Source organism: Opisthocomus hoazin, chromosome 18, assembly GCF_030867145.1.
Source record: "Opisthocomus hoazin isolate bOpiHoa1 chromosome 18, bOpiHoa1.hap1, whole genome shotgun sequence".
NCBI classification, from domain to species: domain Eukaryota; kingdom Metazoa; phylum Chordata; class Aves; order Opisthocomiformes; family Opisthocomidae; genus Opisthocomus; species Opisthocomus hoazin.
Window position 1 is genome coordinate 7913459 of NC_134431.1, and position 19355 is coordinate 7932813.

The 19355-nt window shown below is 59.0% G+C and overlaps 2 protein-coding genes across 3 annotated transcripts in view; one reads left to right on the forward strand and one right to left on the reverse strand.

Annotated features, from left to right (window-relative positions):
- Window positions 1–653, reverse strand: part of ZHX3 (zinc fingers and homeoboxes 3) — a 44394-nt gene extending 43741 nt beyond the window's left edge. For both annotated transcript variants that reach the window (XM_075438489.1, XM_075438493.1), the window contains exon 1: window positions 572–653. The gene's annotated coding sequence lies outside the window, so the exon portion shown is untranslated. The remainder of the gene's footprint in view (window positions 1–571) is intronic.
- Window positions 654–9842: 9189 nt separating this feature from the next.
- On the forward strand, window positions 9843–18859 carry LPIN3 (lipin 3). Its single transcript, XM_075438586.1, is given in 19 exon segments — window positions 9843–10049; window positions 10392–10487; window positions 11261–11496; window positions 11720–11827; window positions 12256–12376; window positions 12546–12975; window positions 13782–13881; window positions 14002–14171; window positions 14254–14347; window positions 14567–14636; window positions 15226–15330; window positions 15795–15857; window positions 16135–16257; window positions 16504–16652; window positions 16813–16899; window positions 17808–17960; window positions 18271–18382; window positions 18478–18581; window positions 18715–18859. Coding segments are annotated over 19 exon segments (2658 nt in total). The 5' UTR covers window positions 9843–9857.
- The last annotated feature ends 496 nt before the right edge of the window (window positions 18860–19355 follow it).

A 19355-nucleotide genomic window follows, 5' to 3' on the forward strand; every position in this document is an offset into this window, starting at 1 on the left:
CGAAGGGAGCTGCCGTCTGCTCGCTCCCCGGTCTGTCCCAAGGCCGGGCACGGCGAGCCCGGCACCGCCGCACCCCCAGCAGCCACGACACCACCCCACCCGTGACCAAACCCCCCACCCCCGGCTGCGACACGCGTGGGGCCGGCCGCCCTCAGGCCCCGCAGCAAGAGGGCTGCGAAAAAAAGACTTTTCTCCCTCTACAGACTCAGACTGAAGGAGAAAAAAAACCCAGACCCCGCGGGGGAGGCAGCGGGGAGCGGGCAGCCCCTCGCAGAGCTCCCGCCGCGGCCGGGCCGGCCGATTTTTAACCTGCTTTAATGTCAATTTTAATTGCTGGCGGCACAGGGCAGCGCAGCCCCCCGCGGCAAGGCCGGGCGGGACCCACGCGTGCCCCGACCCGCGGGTGGGCGCCCGGCAGGGCGGGGGAGGAGCGGGGGAGCGCCTGGCCCCCGTCCCGGCCCCCCCCGCCCCGCACCTGCCCGGGGTCCGGGGGGCTGCGGGCGCGGCGGGACGCGGCGGGACGCGGCAGGGCGGGCGGGGCGGGGGGGTGGGCGCGGGAGCCGGCACTCACCCGCGGCAGGTCCCCGGGCCGCCGTGACGGCTCGGCTCGGCGCGGTCCGGCGGAGGCCCCGGCCCCGGCGGCGAGCGCGGGGCGGGCGGGGCGGGCGGCGCAGCGGGGCGGCCGGGCGGGCGCCGCCGAGCCCAGGCATCGGCGGGGGGGAGAGCGGGGCGGGCGGGCGCGACACACACCGGCATCAGCCGGGCTCCATCGCCTGGGCCGGGCGGGGGCGGGGCGGGGTGACGTCACCGGGCGCGGGCGGCGCGTGCGCGCGGGGCCTTGGGTTCGGGGCGGGAGGGGCTCGCGGTGCGGGGCCGGAGGGGGTTCACGCTGCTGGGCTGTGGGCACCGCGGGGCTCACCCGGCGCGGAGGGGTTCTGCGGGGGGGGGGGGGGTGGAGCAGGACACCCGCACGCCGCGCGCGGGTCGGGGTGGAGCGGAGCAGCGGCTAGCAGGTCGAGGGAGGTTCTCCTTCCCCTCTACACTGCCCTAGTGAGGCCGCATCTGGAGTACTGTGTCCAGTTCTGGGCTCCCCAGTTCGAGAAAGATGAGGAGCTACTGGAGAGAGTCCAGCGCAGGGCTACAAGGATGGTGAGGGGACTGGAGCATCTCTCCTACGAGGAGAGGCTGAGGGAGCTGGGCTTGTTCAGCCTGGAGAAGAGAAGACTGAGAGGGGACCTTATAAATGCTTATAAATATCTGCAGGGTGGGTGTCAGGAGGACGGGGCCAGACTCTTCTCAGTGGTGCCCAGGGACAGGACAAGGGGCAACGGGCACAAACTGAAGCAGATGAAGTTCCAGCTGAACATGAGGAAGAACTTCTTCCCTCTGAGGGTGACGGAGCACTGGCCCAGGCTGCCCTGGGAGGTTGTGGAGTCTCCCTCTCTGGAGATATTCAAGACCCGCCTGGACAAGGTCCTGTGCTGCCTGCTCTGGGTGACCCTGCTTCGGCAGGGGGGTTGGACTGGGTGACCCACAGAGGTCCCTTCCAACCCTGAACATTCTGGGATTCTGTGAAAAGATGAAAAGATTTTCCAGCTGCGTGGATGCGAGCATCATTCTGCTTTCCCAGGGTTTGGAGCTGATGATCGGACTCCGCTTGCCGTTACCTTGATGTAAACACGACGACGCTTATCGAGAGCGGTTGGCTTTGCTCTGGGTTGTCAGCAGCTGGGAGGGAAAAACCCGAGGGCCCTGGGTGTGTGGCAAGGTCAGGGACTTCGTTTTCCAGGACTGTCTGGTGCTCAGGGCTGCGGGCTCTCCCGGCTCTCCAGCACGGCTGGGTTTCTTCGCCAGCCCCGGCGTTGGAGCCACGCGGCCGTGTGGGACTTGCAGCTTTCTGGTTTTTCTTTTTCAGTAAGCTCGAACCCTCTGTGTTTACGGAAGAAATGAGAGCTTTTAGCAGGTCAGAAACGAGGAGCCAAATCAGCAGAGCGTGTTTATGAAGCAGAACGGATGGGTTTTCAACCAGTCCTGCGGCTGTAATTCGGCTTTTTCAACGCTTGTGATTGGCGACCGGGGATGGCATTTCCTCCTCTCCAGGCAAAGTGGCTTTCCCACCCACTCCATCACATGCCAGGCCAGTCTGACCTGATCTTTCTGGGAATGGGAGAGGGAAAAAAAACCAAACCCAACACCACTGTTTTCCTGTGCTATTCCGGGCTCCAGGGCCGGCGCTTGGAGCAGCTGGACCGCCAAGAATTGCCCCCATACCCAGGGAGGAGGACACCTGAGCCTTGCTCCCCGTGGCTGTCACGGGATGGGAATTTCACCCCATCCAGCCGTGCTGACTTGGTGTTTCTGCTTCCCCTCTTGCCCTCTTTTGCCGAATCACTCCTTTCACAAGTCTCTGGAACTCTTTGTTGATCCGGGGAAGGAACTGGGAGCCCCTGCCCAGCCCACCGAGAGGGACAGGCAGCTCTGCCAGCCTTCCCTGTGCCCCCGCTGCTCTTACAGGGCTGCTGCTCGCTGCTGGGATAACAGGAAAGCCCTTTCACATCCCAGCCTCCAGCAGGGATTCCCTGGAGGAGCACAGCAGAGGGAGGTCAGTTAGGGACGACAGCCCCGCCAGCAGCAGGGAGCTGCCTGGCACAGGGACCTTGGACCTGCTGGGCTGATTGACAGCTGTCAGTCCAACGTCTGGGCCACCCAGCCCAGTAAACCCAGCGGCTCTGGCCATCTCTCACCTGGCGTTTGGTGCTTGCAGCATCCTGCTCCATGCACAGCATTCGGGAAAAGCATCTTTGCAACCATGCCTCAGCCTGCCTGGCTGCTGCCTGGATTTTGCCGGCATCTCAGGAAACCCCAGTGGAAGGGGGACTCTGGTGAAGTTAAAGGACAGAGCAGACCCAGGAAGAAATGAGCCAGGCTAGTGGCCATCAGAAGATCATGCCCCAGAGCAGCAAGGTCCCGGAGCATCCTTCTAGCGTGGCAAAGGGAGCAGGAGAACGTGGCTCAGGGGTGGGAAGAGGATTTGGATGCTGCAGTAAGTGGCTTGGCAAGGCGGGCTTCCAGCCGTCAAATGGCTCCGGTGTCCCCAGCTACTGGCTGAGCCCCGCGGCTGGGAGGATCGCTCCCGCCCCAGCTTCGCTTGTCTGCACAGCAAAGCGGGACCCTTTCTGTCAGCTCCATTCCTCTCCTGCTCGGGAGAGCTTCTTGCTCCTCTGCAGCGTCTCTGATGAGCGGAGCTGTGTCGGGTCTCGGCCAGCATGGAGGCAGGCGGGCTGGCCGGCGTCCTGGGTCTCTCTTGCAGCAGGATCGTCCGTCGTCGTCCTTCCAGACTTTTCACCCCAGGCCCATTAGGAAGCAGGCAGCAAGGGGGGGATTCAAGGAGCAGTGCCCCGAGGGACTGCCAGGCTGCTCAAAGATGAGCTTAAGCAGCTGGGAAAATCCCGGAGAAATAATGTGATGACCGAGGGAGGAGGCAAAACCCCCATCAGCCCCCACCTTGGAGGCAGCCAGAGAATTGTCTCGTCTGCAGCAGCTGTCGAAATACAAAGAAGGGGAAAAACAAGCCCGTCTTTGACAGGACTTGTCCCCTCTCCCACCCCACGACTGAAGACATGACTTGTTTTTCTGGGACACGGTAAAATTCAGGAGTCTCCTGGGCAGCAAGTGCCTGGGGTGCTCCCAGCTACCGAGTGGATGGATGGGGTTAATCCGGAGAGTCGCTGGAAATGCCGGGAAGGCAGCGCAGAGGGGCCAGAGTGTGGCCGGCTGTGCCGCTGCCCTGCGCAGGGTGAAGGCTGCGGTCCGAGACGGGCCGGGAGCAGCAGGGATGCAGGGTGGAAGCCGCCGGGATGGAGGCGGGTGCGAGCCTTCCTTTTGCATTGGAATGCAAGGAGCTGAAAATACTGCATCTCGGCTGGCTAATGATAAAAGCTGTCTCGTTCTGCAAAGGCTCATCGCAAACATCTGAGGGTGGTGGAGTTACCAAAAGGGGGAAGAAACCTCTCCCTCTTGGAGCAGGTCCTGGGGGGAGGATGCGCAGAGAAATTGGGGTGCTCAGGGTTACCAGCCTGGGAGGTGATGGATCTGCAGGGCTCACCTTCCAAAAAAAAAGGAAGGGGGAGCAAGAGTGGGTATGAAAAGCAGCTGGCAGGAACCAAGAATAATTGTATGGCTTTGCAAAAAATTACCATGGCAATTAAAAGTGCTTTAAGCTTTTTGGAGGAGAAAGAAGAGGTAAGCGGAACACCCTGGGGATGGATTGCATGGTAGCACGGAGAGGAGTGCGGACATCACCGAGTGTGGCCATGGCACAGCTGAGGATCTGCTGCAGGGGCACAGGGGGACGGGAAAAGCCCGGTGGATCAGGAGCTGGGTGTAAGGGCCAGCAGGGAAAACCAGCTGAGCAAGGACCCTTGGAGGTAAGTGGTGAGGGAAGCTCCTTCTGCAGGGTGCCCAAGTTCTCGCCTCGGTGTCCAGTGGTGGGGGGCTGGAGCTGCAGCAAGGCTGAGCTGCCCATGTGCTCCTGCTGGCTTTGCCTTCCTTCTCCGTGCTCACCTGCCGGTGCATTCAGTGGGCTGAGGAAGAAATGGTGTCCTCTGCTGAAATGTCCTCTGCGGCATTGTTGACCAGGTACCAGGCATCTGCAGCTGGGATTTGTCTTTGCTTTCATGTTCCAGCCCCAGGGTTTGCAGGGCGTACACCGCTGCCCTGGGTGAGACCCGCTCCGGTGGCATCGCCGAGCGCTAGTCTAAGACACCGTGACAAGGACAAAGCACCTGAGATGTCCCATCCCGAGGTGTCCAGACCAAAGTTACAGCGGGCTCCTTCCCCACCGGGCGCGAGTGCCAGCTGACCTGGCTGTGGGCTGTGGGGTCTGGTGGCAGCCGCCCGCCCTGGGCTCCCCACGAGCCCCCCTGGGTCAGCAGCCGGTGCTGCCCGGTGCCAGCCCCCCCTCCTCAGGGACCGCAGCCGTGCCTGGCCACCCACAATAGCTGCTTTCAGTCCAGTCTCACCGAGGGGTAGAGCTCTCGGAAATACTAAGTGGCTGGAAAGCAGGCTTCCTTCCCTAGCTGGTTTGTCACAGCCTTTAGGTTAAGTTCCCGTGTTGGGTGTGGGACCTCACTCCCGGGCTGTGGCCAGTGCTGTACGGGCATGGGGGGGATCTCCCTGCCTCCCACTGCCATCAGCCTCACCAGCCTGGCAGAGCTGAGGAAGCTGAGGCACGGGGAGGCAACCCCTGGGAACGAGCTGTGGCATTTCTGCAGATCAACCCATCAGCTGTGGCCAGCCTGGGTGGTTTGGACCCTGCTCCTCAGGGACTAAAGAGCTCCTAAGCAGCCACCTTCCAGCTTTGGTGCTTCCCAGCTCTCACAGAGCAATGCCAGCTCCAGGAGTGATGGGGGGGGGAGCCCTGCCCACACACCAGCAGAAGAGCCTTCGGCCCCAAAGTGCCACCAGCTCTCGTGCAGACCAGGAGCCGCAGCCACTCGATGCACATCACTCCAAAACTCGGCACAGAGGGTGCTGGGGAGTCACCTTCAGAGCCGGTTGGGCGGTCGTGGGGCAGAGCCTGCACCAGCCACAGCCCTGCCCTTGGGGAGTCACAGTCGGGTGGGAGCCAATGTCCTTTTTTGGGGGAAATAAAGAAATCCCTCCGCCTCAGTTTCTCACCTGAGTCTACCTGGCTATTGCTGAATTGCTTCTGCACTGCTGGCAGGCCCGTTGAGATCTGGAGAGTCTCAGTTTTCTTAAAGCCTCTGCTTTTTTGTGATTTTCTTTCAACTCTTTTCTCATCCCACTGGAGATAACACAGAGCAGAGGAGACCCCGGGGCTTGGCCACCCACTCCCTTCCTTCATGACTTGCTAAGACTTCAGGCTTTGGTGATGCCTCTATAAAATGCTGGTCGGTGCTTCTTTGTGTCCCAAAGCTTTCCTACAGCCAATGGGGGGAAAAAAAGGCAAAAAAACCACAAAGGACAGAAAGGCACAGGGCTGCTGGGGTGCAGGTTACCTGCACCCTGGGACTTTGCTGTGGAGGGGAAGGGCAGGGAGGGCTGGAGGCTGGGAGGAGGGGAGGGAAAGCCACCACCCTTCGGGGCCAGGGCTGCGGAGCCCCCAGGGGTGCCAAGGGTGGGCGCAGGGGGCAGGCGAGGCTCCACCTGGCACCACAGCAACCTTGGAGGGTTTTGCAGGAGGGTGGGTGACATGAGCTGTGTCCCAGCCGGTGCTGCCCTGGTCGGAAACGCTGCCTTCCCTTGCTTGCTCAGGGGCACGGGCTGCCTTGTGTAAGAGGTCCTGGTGTCCCAGTTTCGTCCCAGTCCCAGGCTGCACAACAAAATAAACTCACCCAGATTTGCTCTTCCAAAGTGTGCAGTTATTGAGGGGCAGCTAAAATTATCCCTCAAAATCCTCCGAAACCTTGGGTTCTGGCAAAGCCTCGCTCCTCCTTACAAGCACCACACACCAGTTCCTTCCACATTCCTCCCAGTCCAAACCTGGCCAAGGTGCACCCAATCTTACATTCAGGAGCAATTAAGTGAGCAACACAGCAGTTATTGCCCTACCCACCCTTTGTGGTCCTACTCTACATGACCCTATAGCAATCCCTATGGAGGAGAGAGAAATTAGCATCTGGCATAGGCTCCCTAGCAAGATGTTTCCCACTCTGGACTGTCCTCAGCCCAGCCACGGCTGCGTGAGGATGCTCTCCAGCCACCACAAGACAGCTTTTAAGGGGCAGATCTTTCCCAGAGCTGCATGCTCAGCCTCTGCGAGCACCTTTTCCAGAGGGCTCAACCTCCCCTGGGGCCCTGAGAGCTGGGGCTTTGGATAGTTTGTGCCCTGAGGGGTTAAACGCTGGGAGATCTGGTCTGGAGAATGAGAGAAGGACTGTCTTTGGAAGTTCCAGCCCGGTGGCTGGGGCTGCAGTGGCCCTGTGGGACGGTGGGTTGGAGGAAGGCTCTCCACCAGCGCCGGGCAGCTGGAGCAAGCGAGCCGGTTGCGATGGGATGCAGGAGCGGGTGGCAACGAGAGGCAGCTGTTGGGTGCAGGTGTCCCTGCCTCCCCAGATCCACCCTCCAGCCTCCCCGCAGCCCTCATAGGCTCAGCGGGAGGCAGGGTGTGGGGCATGGGTGCTCTTTGGGAGACGGGGCCCTCCCCTTGCCCTGGGCAGAGGAAGGAAGCAGCAGGGAGAGGAGGAGCGGAGGGTGAGCAGCGTTGGTGCTGGCAGGGAGCAGCTGCTGGGGTTTCTGGGCTGGCTGCCCCAGAGTTGAGGAGGTGCTGAGGTTCAGGTAATGGGGTAGGTTCAGGTAACGAGGTAATGGGGAAGATCCTGGGCAGTTTGTGGTGTGTCGTAGATGGGGAGCGTGGATGTGCAGGCAGGAATGCTGTGCTGCTTGTGGGGTGGCCCAGCTTGCTGCTACCGAGGAGCAGAGCAGGCTGGTGTTAGCAAAATACCCAGATAATTTTAGGAGGCTTTTTAGCTGGAGAGGTGGGCGTGAGCTCTGTTCCCTCCACGGGGGAGGATTCCCCCCTTTGCCCTCTGCAGAGCTGTGTGGTGAAGGGCTGTGACCCTGCTGTGGCTGGGGTTGAGGGGCAGGGATGCCCCGTTCCTGGTAGGGTTTATTTGTTGAACGTGGCTTGGGGCCCTTGGGGTGCCTTGAAAACCCTTTCTCCTGCCCTGTCCAGCTGTTCATCTCTCTCCAGAGCGTAACTTACTCTTCATCTCCCTACTGGACCTGCTCCCTCCATGGTGGGGCTGAGAGCTGCACGGAGTCTGAGCCTCTTCTCTCTGTTCCCTGCTTGTCTCCAGCTGTGCTGGGTGAAGCCTGCAGGGACTTCAACTCCCCGAGCTGGAAACGGTACCAGAGCCATCCTCTTCCCGCTGCCCGAGCTCCGGGGCCGAGCGCATCCCAGCAGCGTGGGGGTGTTCCCGGGGGCTCCTCCCGAGCCCCAAACCCCATGGGCTGCGCAGGTTGATCTGCCTGGGATTTCCCCTATGTGCTTTTCAGGTCTGCTCCCTGGCCAGGAGCCCATCGGTGCTGCCCTGGGAGCATCGGGGCCAGCCTGGTTGTTCCTCCTCCCTGAAAATCCCCCACCCTGCAGCGAGGAGCTCTCTCCCGCTCGCTGCCAGGCCCCGCAGCGCAGCGGGGAAGGCAGCTGGAGGGCTGCCTGCAGCAGCGATGCCCAGGAAAGCTGGGCTCAGCAGGTTGGTGGCCGGCCCCGTGACCCTGGCCCTGCTCGCAGCAGAGCTGATGAAGGCACCGAAGCTTCGGGAGCCGGCTAGCGCTTCCCTGCCATCCCCCTCCCCGGGGAGGGTCTGGGCTTTGGGCTTATTCCTGGCTGTCGGGGAGAGGCGGGGGGACAGGACGGGACATGGAGCGGGGACTGCGTCTCCTCAGGCAGGCTGCCTTCCCCGAGGGATGTCTGGGGACGGGACGGGGCTGAGCTTGTGCGAAGCGGATCAGGGAGGCTGGGTGCCTGCCGGGGCAGAGGGCTCCTCGGGTGGCACCCGCTTGTCCTCGTCCCTTTGGGTAAGGATCCAACTCTCACTGGCCGCCCGTTGGGTTGGCTGTGGTGAGAGCCCCCAGGGACACCATGCCATCGGCTGAGCGTGCTGCCTTTAGCTCATCCATGGTCCTTCTGACACGGGCATCCTACGCCCTTGTCCTCTCCCGGGGGCAAGGTGGGGTGCAGAGCTGGCAGCTCGGGGAGCTGGGTGCAGCCTCTGTGGTTCCCAGCCTCTGGTGCGATGCACTGACACCGAGACCACTGTCCTGCTGCTGCTGAGCACGGAGCGATGCAGCAAGGGGCTCTTCCAGCCCAGGGCCTGGCACCCTGACATAGATCTGCAAGAAAATACTGCAGTGATTTCAACGTGCTGGCCAGGAGGCAGCTGCAGGAGAGCTGTTTGGAGCCTGTGTGCCATGTCGCGTGGCTGGAGGCATGGCTGTGCAGCGGACCCTGGCATGGACCACGCCAGTCTCTGGCTTCGCAGCCATCCCTCTCCTCCAGCATGGCAGAGGGGAATCGTCTCTGCTCGGGGAGTGAGCAGCTGGAGGATGTGAGGGGGTGAGCGGGAAGCAGGCAAGGCTTTCCTTCCATGAGTTCTTGCTAATGAAAACCAGGAGCCGTGCAAGCTCGGAGTGCAGCAGTGCCTTGTGACAGCGGCGTCGCAGAGCTGTGCGGGTGTCCTCCGGGCAGCCCAGCCCCTTTGCTGGGATTCCCTGGGTAGGTGGATGACGGTGGCAGGGGCCAAGGCACGGAGACCAGGGAGTTCTGGCTTTAATGAGAGCTGTGTCTGGCTGGTTCTGCGATACCTGGGTGGCATGCCTTCCCCCTCGAGTGGGAAATGTTGGGTTTGGACCTTGTTCAAAGTGAGCATGGGGTGTATGCAGCAGCTGCTCGGCTGCCCCACCTCTCCGCCCTGCTTGTTTGTTAGGGGTTTTTTTAAGGACAATGCGGGGCAGGATTCTGTTTGAATCTTGATTCTTGTTTGAATGGGATGTTGACAGCTTGATTGCAAAGTGTTGCTGTGAGGAAGTATTTGTCCTCCCGAGGGGCAAACGTGGTGGTGCATACCAATGGCAAAGGTCTCTCTCCTCCAAGCTGGGTGCAATAACCAGTGCTCTGGCTTGTGTCCTGTTTTCTGCTGTGCACCGAGGCCCTGGCTGGTCTCTGTCAAGGCCCTTCATGTGTCTGCCTCAGTTTCCCTAGAGGCTTTCCTGTCCCCGTGATGGAGCTGTGTTTGCTGCTGTGAAACAACTCTCCTAGAGCAAGCTCATGTTGCTGCTAGAGCACTTCTTCCCCACCTGAGGCTATTCGTGTCTCTCACTTGCAGTCGCAAACAATGAACTACGTGGGGCAGCTTGCTGAGACCGTCTTCGTCACCATGAAGGAGCTGTACCGGGGTCTGAACCCTGCCACCCTGACGGGCTGCATTGATGTGGTCGTGGTGAGGCAGCCCGATAACTCTTTCCAGTGCTCCCCATTCCATGTGCGCTTTGGGAAGCTGGGTGTGCTGCGCTCCAGGGAGAAGGTGGTAAGTGGTGCCTGCCCTGGGACTATCCTTCCCCTCTGGTGTCTCCAGACCTAGGATCTTCCATAACCCACAGGTTATGGAGGAACTTTGTTTGAGGGGAATGGGAGCCCTGCTGAAAGGGATGCTTGCCAATTTTTGGCGGGGATGTCCCAAATGGAACCCATCCCCTTCCAGGGAGGACAGTTCTTCCTAGGAAAATTAGGAGAGGTCCCTTGCCTCAAAGGCTGGGTGGCTGCCAGTCCTGCGAGCAACCCCAACCCATCACCTCCTTGGAGAAGTGCCTTCCTGTACGCAGATGGGAGGATGGGTTCAGACGGACAGGCTGCTTCTGCCCCTTGCCAGGTTGACATTGAAATCAATGGGGAGCCTGTGGACCTGCATATGAAGCTGGGTGACAACGGAGAGGCATTCTTCATCCAGGAGTCAGAGGTGAATGAGGTTGGTGATGCAGAAGTGCTACTGGTCTGCGTCCTGCTGTGACCACCTGGAAGTGCATGCTTGAGATGGAAGGACCAGGTTTGGACTCCCCTTCTTCCCCAGGGTGACTCCATTATCCCCTCTGATATTTTGTATGTTGGGAAAGGTTCCTACTCAAAGGACCTTGTAACCAGTGTGGAGGATCAGGGCAGTGGAGCACTCTGAGGGAGAATTAGCCCAAATACCTTCATCCCAGACTGTCCTCCCTCCCTGGGCATGGCTGCTGGCCAGCCAGGCAGATATCTTGGTGCTTGGCCTCTTGGGGGATCTTGTGACAGGGATGAGAGCGAGCCAGATGCTGTGGCAGGCTGCCTGCTCTACTGGGAAGCAGGATGAGACTAGTTGTGGCTTCCAGAAATCTTGGCAGCTCTCTCCCAGCCTGACTTGTGGTCGCTGCTGGCTTGGGCTGGGTCTGAGAGCAAGGGAGAGGGCTCTAGAGCCGAATCCCATTTGCAGCTTCTGTAATTCTGGTCTCGTGGTGCCATCTCCTGCCTGCCTCTCCTTGCCTGTGTTAAAGATGTCCTTAGTTTGTGGATGGATAGCCCTGCTTCTTTTTTTATTCATGTGTCGTATGGACAAAACCTTTCCTTTTGGGCCTAGGAACAAAACCACCCCCAAGGTGAGGGCTTGGTGGTGTTGGTTGTGCTGGTGGCATATGGGGCACAGAGAGCCAAGAGCTGTCAGGCTGCAAAGGAGTGTGCTGGAGCTGACGGGCCCTTCCACCCATGTTGTAGGGCAGCATCCCCTCCCGCCTCTGCACGTCCCCCATCCCCAGGGAGGAGAGCCCAGAGGGTCCCGCTCAGCCCTCTCACGGGCACGAGGCCTCCAGCGCTGAGGGGACCCTGCACAAGAGGAGGCGACGCAGGAGGAAGCCCAAGCAGAGGGAGGTGTTGGACTCAGCGTTAGAAGGCTGCGAGGAGACCAAAAGCAAGGTGTCTGTGGAGGAGCCATGCAAGCTGCCAGCCCCCGGGTGAGTGGCTTGGTCTGGGCAGGGCGGTGTGGTGGGTGAAGCCTGTAGGTGTGCTTGGTGATGCCCAGCAGTACTGAAACACGGGGAAAGTGTTTTGAGTTGGACCCCAGCCTTCTGTGGAGTAGAAAGCCAGTGGAAATGGTGAAGTTGGGTGTTGCCAGCTTCGCGGGTGAGCAGGCTGGTGCATGAGAGTAGCATGACTGGCTTCTTTCCTCCTTTGCAGTGATTCAGTGTATTTCTCCTTCGCTGATCTCCCTGAAGAAGAAACTGGGTCGTTGCAGTCCCCAGAGGTGCATCCTTACTCTGACGGGGAGCTGGCCTCCATGGACAGGTAACAGGCAGAGCCAAGGTGATCTGCTAGCCTTTGGGACATGCCTTGTGGTTGGGAAGGTGGTAAGGAAAAGGGATTTGGGTGTCAGGAGGGAAGGGTTTTCCTGGCCTGAGACGGTGTGTCTGGAGGAAGGCTCACAGCCCATGAGGGACACTTCTGGCCATGGTCACAGATGCAAGAAACCTGTGTGCACAGGGCTCTTCTGCCTCTGCTGAGCTGCTTCTGGACAATGGCGCATAGCACTTTGCTTCCTTGGGCCTCAGCTTCCCATAGGTCTTGCTCATCTGTAAGTGTTAATCTTATGGGGCAGAACTGACATTAGGGGAAACCAACCTTACAGGGTTCTTGGCCCTAGACATCCTTGCAGTGATAGGAAAGCATGGGGCTGTAGGGTAGATGAGGTCCAACATTCCAATTTCTTCTTGTAGCCCCACCCTGAGCCATCCTTCTTCTCCCAAAAGTGACTCTGAGCTGGAGATCAGACTGCTGGAGAGTTTTGCTCTAGGAGCTGAATCCTGCATGCAGTGGACCTGGGGAAGGCTCCCTCAGGTGAGACCCTGCTCTTGCTCTTCTCCAGCAGCTGGTGGGAGGGGATATCTGGAAGGCTTGCAGAAAGTGGAGGAGGCTGTGGCCAGGCAGCCTTAGAGGAGTTGTCCTATTCTGCCTGATGCTTTGGGCAACTTCCCATCCTCAAACCTGTTCTTCTGTGTTCTTTGAGGTGAATAAATCGGAGCGAGCTGAACCACCTAAGTCCACAAAGACCTTTGCTAATGCAGCAACTACTATCTCTGTGACACCAGTCCCAGTGGATGAGGCAACCCATCTTGCTGCCACCTCTGAAAGTCTGGGAGGAGGTCCAAGCCCAGTGGAACATCAGGCTGCACCTTGTTCCTCCGCCGTGTCTGCTGTTGAACCAGCACCCATACCCTGGGGTAGGAACAGCCTCCCCAGGCTGAAGGACATCCCCAGTGCCGTGGGGGCAGAGAGCTCACTGGAGGCCTCCTCAGTCCCAAAAGAGAAACAGGAGGGAGGCGGGAGCATTGTGCCAGAGGTTCAGCCAGATGTGAAGCCCTTTGAGGGAGCTGCTGCTCCAAGGCAGGTGGGCTGGGAGGGCCTGGAGTTCCAGCTGGAAAGCCAGAGGAGACGAGGTGAGTGGGTGACCAGCACTCCTGGAAGCGGTGTATGAGCCCAGAGACGCATCTGACTTGGGTGCAGGGCTGGGTGGTTCATTCAGTGTGACTCCTTCATGACTGCCCTGTGTATTCAAGGTGTGACATGTTTGCTGTGCCCACTCCATGTGCTACCAGCTCCTTTGCTCTGCAGAGACATTCCTCAAGTTTCTCCTTTCGGTGACCACCCAGCTCCCCAGGAGGGCTTTCTTGCCTTACATTTCCTGAAGTCCACCCTTGGATGTCTCTGCTTTTGCATGCTTAGAAGTTTTCTCAGCAGTGGAGTCCATACCTTAACTTGAAATGTCTGGCAGCACCTGGCCTGACTTGTGTCTTCATCCTGAGCACACCAAGTCAGGTGGAAAATTGCACAGAACAAAGCATGCTTATGTCTCCCTTGACAGCTAGCATAAATTCAGAACAAAATTTTCTCCGTGAAGAAGAGATGCTTGGGATTCCTCATTGTGCAAAGAGGGAAGTCGCAAAGTGTCATCTTGCATGGTGCTAACTTCAAAGGGCACCTTCAGATTGCCATAGCAGAACATAGGCAGGACTCTGGCCTGGCCTTTGTGTCCTCTTGGCAAGCGGTCTCATGCCAGTGCAAGTGTCTTGAGGTATTTCTGTTGCTCTTGATTTAAGACAGCTTTTCAAGTAGGAAAAGCTGCCTTAAATCTTTGTGATAGACGAATGTGGTAGAGCAAAATGCTGTTAGCTTTCTTGAGAGATGCTGAGATGGTTGGAAAGGTGATTTGGCTAAGCTCTCTCCCTTCTGTCTGTGCATTGAGGATCCATCAAAAGAAGCCCTCACTTGGGTCCCAGTGACATTTACCTGGAAGACCTCTCCAACCTGGATGAGGAGCAGGCGGCTCTCTATTTCCCCAGGAGGTATGGGTTGCCCCACTTGGCCAAGCTCAGACCTTCTTGAGCAATTCCGTTACAGCAAAGCACGGAGGTATGTCTGAAGCTATTGCCTGATCTTGCCACTGTTTCTTCTCTCGCCAGTAGTGACACAGAGCAAAGTTCAAAGCCTGTAGCAGACCCCAGCAGCTCTCTGTGTGTGCAGCTGCTGCCTGACTTGCCTGCTGACAGCCCCATGGGCTCCAACTCTGATTTGATGCCGGCAGTTGCCCTCTCGCTGTGTGGAGGCCTTGGGGGCAGCAGGCAGATCTCTCATGGTAGGTGGGAGCAGAGGGGGAATCTGCTGTCCTGAAACCCACTGTGTACACCAGTGGCATGACACAACCTCTGTCCCACCAGAGAAGTTCATGGAGCATGTGGTCTCCTACCAGCAGTTTGCTGAGAATCCAGGACTCATCGATGACCCGAACCTGGTGATACTGATCAACAAGAAGTGAGTGGCCTGCTTTTCCTTCTGCTTCATCCCGAGATGACCAGTGTGGCCCCTTTGTCCCTACAGAAATACTCCTGTAGGAGTGTGACTCCATCCCAGACAATGATTATACCGCAGTAGTTGTGGGAGGGGACCTTCTGGCCATGCTGCAGGATGGTGATCTGGAAACAGCCCTTGCTCCAGGACTGGTGATTTTCCCATTCCTCTTGCTTCTTCCAGGTATTACAACTGGGCAGTGGCTGCTCCCATGGTCCTGTCCCTGCAGGCTTTCCAGAGGAACATTCCTGAGGTCAGTGGTACAACACATTCACTGGCCATGCTTCTCAGCAGGGCTCGAAGAGTGCAGTGGGGCTGCAAGAGGCCAAGCTGCTCCTCTGGGGCTTTGTGGGAAGTCTGGGGCAGAGCTGAACATCACTCCAGCCCACAAACTCTGAGGTCTGTCCTTTCCCCCAGCGGTACCTCAAGGCGGCTTTTGGATACCTGGGTACCACTGATGCCTAGAGAGCAGCGATTTCCTTCTCAACAATCTCCTATTCTGATGGCTGTATCTGGGCAAGGCTGGGCAGAGCCAGGGACCCTGGCAGTCTGGAGGATTTGGGGCTGCATGAGCCCACTCCAGGGCTCTGTAGACCTGGCTGGGATTGTATGGAATAAGGCATTGGGATCTTTGTTTTTTCAAGCTGCATGAAGGGAACATGTCACTGTACCCTTCACCCCAAAACCACCTCGACTCGCAATGTGGCAGGAGTTACGCATCTTATCCTGTGAATAATTTTGCAAAGGTAACCCTGTCTGGACAAGGGTCTCCTTAGCCTGTTGGCAGCCGAGCGTCCCTGGGCTGAGGACTAACTTCATCCCATGTTCTGCCATGTTCACAGAGCACCATCGACCGCCTGGTGAAGGAGAAGATGCCAAAGAAGGGCAGCAGGTGGTGGTTCTCCTGGAGGAGGAGAGAATTCCCAGCAGAGGAGGTGTCTGCAGTGGCGGCTGTGACAACCTTGTCCTCAGGGCACAGGAGTCATTCTGGTGGCTGGCAGGGGTGGGGGTAGGAGAGCAGCAGGGTCCCGGGGATGGCCTGAGGTTGAATATGAGAGTGGCTAGAGGGACCTGGGTGGAAAGTTGACTTCTGAAGGCTGTTGCTGTCCCCTCAGGTCTGTTAAATGCCTGGAGCAGCATTAACCAGCATTACCAACAACTGGTAACGCAGTAGAGTGGACCTTGTGCCCCTCATGCCACAGCCCAGGCACCACGTGTGCTTGCCGATCTCCCTGCCCCACCACAGCCCCAGGTTGTGGTTCCTCTTCCATGGGGCAATGTCCTCGTGAGGGCAGGGAGACTCATTGCCACCTCTCCTCTGGTATCGCCACGTTGAGTGGCAGTGAAGCGAAGCAGCCCCTGCTCCTGCCCTTGGCTCTGAGGTGCTAAGGACACCGCTCTCTGCCTGCAGCAGCCGAGGCCAGGGACAGCCAGCGCCGGGACGCTGCAGCACGACTCTGCTCAGCAGGGGTGAGTGCCTCCCTCCCAGGCTGCCTTTAGCGGTCTGTGCATGCTCTTGATCTCTCCTCCTCCTAAATGAACAGTTTTTCCCAAGTCTACCTTAACGTAATGAGGGTGGAAAGCCCCGTTAAGGCTCTGGCTGGCCTGGGTGCAGCCAAGGTCCTCCATGGCTGCTTCCTGGTGGGTGGGTTGTCCTGGGTCCCCTCCAGATCTCCCCCGGTGCTCACGGGGGAAGCTGTGGTCTACAGAGTAAAGCCAACATGCTTTTCCCTTCCCTGTGTAGGCAGGAGGAGGAGGTGTCAACCAGTGATGATGAGCCCCGGCACCCTGGAGCCATGTTAGCAGTGGATGCCCCTGCACAGAAATCTCAGCCAGCCTACAAGAAATCCCTGCGACTCTCCTCTGAACAAATCGTATGTACTTCACTCCTGCTCCTTTGCTGCCTGCTTGTGTGTGCAGGGGGGAGACAACCCTGAAACGGGGACTTCTCTACTCCTAACTTCGTGTTTTTATACGGCATCTAAGTATTTTGCCCTGGGTGGTCACCCTGTAGAGGCTCGGGGTCTCTGCTCTGGCTGGGTGGCATTCTGGCCTCTGGCAAGCCTTGGGCTGATGTCAGTCAGTGCTGGTGTACTGCATGTGTTCCCCTGCTGTCACAGGGAAGGCTGAACCTGCAGGACGGCCCCAACGAGGTGGCGTTCAGCGTGACAACTCAGTACCAGGGCACGTGCCGCTGCGAGGCCACCATCTACCTGTGGAACTGGGACGACAAGGTGGTGATCTCGGACATTGACGGCACCATCACCAAGTAAAGGGCCTTTCTCCCACCCCACATCCCCGTTCCTCCCCTGTTAGGGGAAAGTGTCTTTTCAAGGTTTGCGTTAGCAGCCGGAAGGGACCACAAACCCCACCGCCTTCCAGATACCTGCTGGGCTGGATCATCCTAACCCGGTCTCCTTTCCTTCTAGGTCGGATGCTCTTGGGCACATCTTGCCACATCTGGGAAAAGACTGGACTCATCATGGGATTGTTACGCTCTTTCACAAAATCCACCTGTAGGTGTTGGATCAACCGAGGCCAAGGGGCGGTGGGGGGGTGATGGAGGAGGGGCTGAGTGGGAGCCAGAGCCAGGGCTCCTCACTCACTGTCGCTGGCTGAAATAGCCAGATTTTCTGCCGTCAGGGGCGGCTGATGCTTGCTGCGCTGCTTGGATGGCGTTGGGGGGTGAAAGCAGGGGGCTTCCCCCGGGTGCTGGGAGCAGGTGCTTGCGTTGCCCACCCTGGGAGAGGAGCGTGTGTCGGTGGGGGGCTTTGCTGGGGGGATGGAGCTGAGATGGCACGAGATCACGCCCGAGAGGCCGCAGCAGTCGCAGACGGATGCCTTCGGGTGCAGCAGTGCCGGGGGGGTCCACCCGGCTGGGACCCCCCCCCCTCCCACTCCGAGGTGCGGTGCCGTCCCGCACCCGGCTGGCAGCGGGTCCCCGGCCCATGGCACTGGTGGCCACGGAGAGGCACTGTGGGCCCGCGGACGGCTCGTCCCGCTCCCGGGGGGCTGCGGGGCTGCCGCTCCCGCAAGAGCCGCGCACCCACCCCCGCCCGAGCTGCCCTCCGCCCGCTGGCTCCTCGGGGCTGCGGTGAAGGTGCGGGGCTGGACGTCCCGTCTGGCTGCGTGGGTGCCGAGCTGCTTTGCAGCCGGGGTGGGCGTGCAGCTGCTGGGGGGGGGCTGCGGGGGGTGATGCGGGGATCCCCCTCTGCTCCCCAGCAGCGAGGCAGACGGCGATCCGTTTTTAGGCTGAGTCACGCTGTTTGTGAAGCCACCTTGCCTGCTTGGAGGGGTGAGCAGGGTTTGGGGCTTAGGCCAGGTATCCAGCCTCATCCTCCCTCTTCCTCCTCTACCTCGGGGCAGGAGTGGAGGACGCCTCGTCCAGGGCAGAGCTCAGAGGGCTTCCCTGTGCTCTCTCTAGGAATGGCTACAAGTTCCTCTACTGCTCAGCCAGAGCGATTGGCATGGCTCATGTCACCAAAGGCTACCTCAAATGGGTCAACGAGCAAGGCTGTGCGCTCCCCAAGGGCCCCATCCTGCTCGCCCCCAGCAGCCTCTTCTCTGCCTTCCACAGGTACCGTGTCCCCTCCTCCTCCCCAGCCCTGCACCTCCTGCGTCTCTGGGGACAGCACCCCCTTCCCCAGCTCGACGCTGAGGGATGTCACAGCCTTAAGCTGCTTCTGGCCTCCTTAGCGCAGGGTGCCTTTCATGAGAGGCACCAGGGGAGCTGCCTGTCCTCCCTGGAGCTTCACGGGGAAGCCCCTGCAGTGCACGAAATCTCTTTTCAAATGGCTGCTTTGAGCCCCGCGCAGCCTGGCTGCCCACAGGCCTGGCCCCCTGATGCCGCTCTGACCTCTGCTCTGTGCACGCATCTTGTGCTGCAGGGAGGTGATTGAGAAGAAGCCAGAGGTGTTCAAGATCGCCTGCTTGATGGACATCCAAAACCTGTTTGCCACGAAGCTGCCCTTCTACGCGGCCTTCGGGAACAGAGCAAATGTGAGGGGGTCTCCTGGGGCAGAGGGGTGGCTGAGGCCAAGGTGGTGGTGGTGCCTTCCTGCAGCTCTCACGCCGTGCTGGCCTTCCTTGGGCAGGATGTCTACGCTTACAAGCAAGTGGGCCTGCCGGAGAGCCGCATATTCACGGTCAACCCCAAGGGAGAGCTGATCCAGGAGCTCACGAAGAACCACAAGTCAACGTAAGTGACCTGCTTGTTAATCTTTGGATTAACCTGGGTTTGACCCAGTGAAGCATCTCGTGGGGGTTTGTTTGCATTTCTACGCCAATGACTGAGTCAGCTTATTGCTGCAACTTCTTGCTTACCCCCATAGGTACGAGCGGCTGTCGGAGCTGGTGGAGCTGATCTTCCCTCCCCTGGGGCAGAGCGGGAGCGTTGCTCTGGTGTGTCCAGAGTACAGCCACTTTGCCTACTGGAGATCTCCACTGCCTGCTGTTGACTTGGAGGCCTTCTCCTGACCCTGTTACCCATGGAGACCTGACCCGGGGCTCTCCTGGGCATCCTCTGCCGGGACTGGATGCTCCAGATGCACCTCCTCACCCCTGTTTGCTGTTCAGGCACTTTGTACTTGTAATACGGGTCATGTTCTGCACTAGAAATGCCTCTCTTCCAGGGCTGACTGGGGGTAAGGGGGAGCTCTGACTCTACAAAAACTCCATTTACTAAATGGAAATTCCCATCAGCTGGGTCTTGTCTTAAAGTCCTTAACACACTTAAAAGCCTGGCTCTTTTTTAAAGGTGGTGGTGGGTCACTGTCTTGTTTATTGATGGTGTAGCTCTCTCTCTACCTCCAGTATGACCAGTGTTCCCAGACAGTCCAGCTACCTGCGGTTTGGTAACTGATGGAGTAAAGCTGTGCCATGGCTTAACAAGTTGTTAAGGTGGATGGAAGCTGTTGGGGGTTTGAGTTTCCTTCACTAATAGAAATAATTAATAAATAAAGCCTTAATTCAG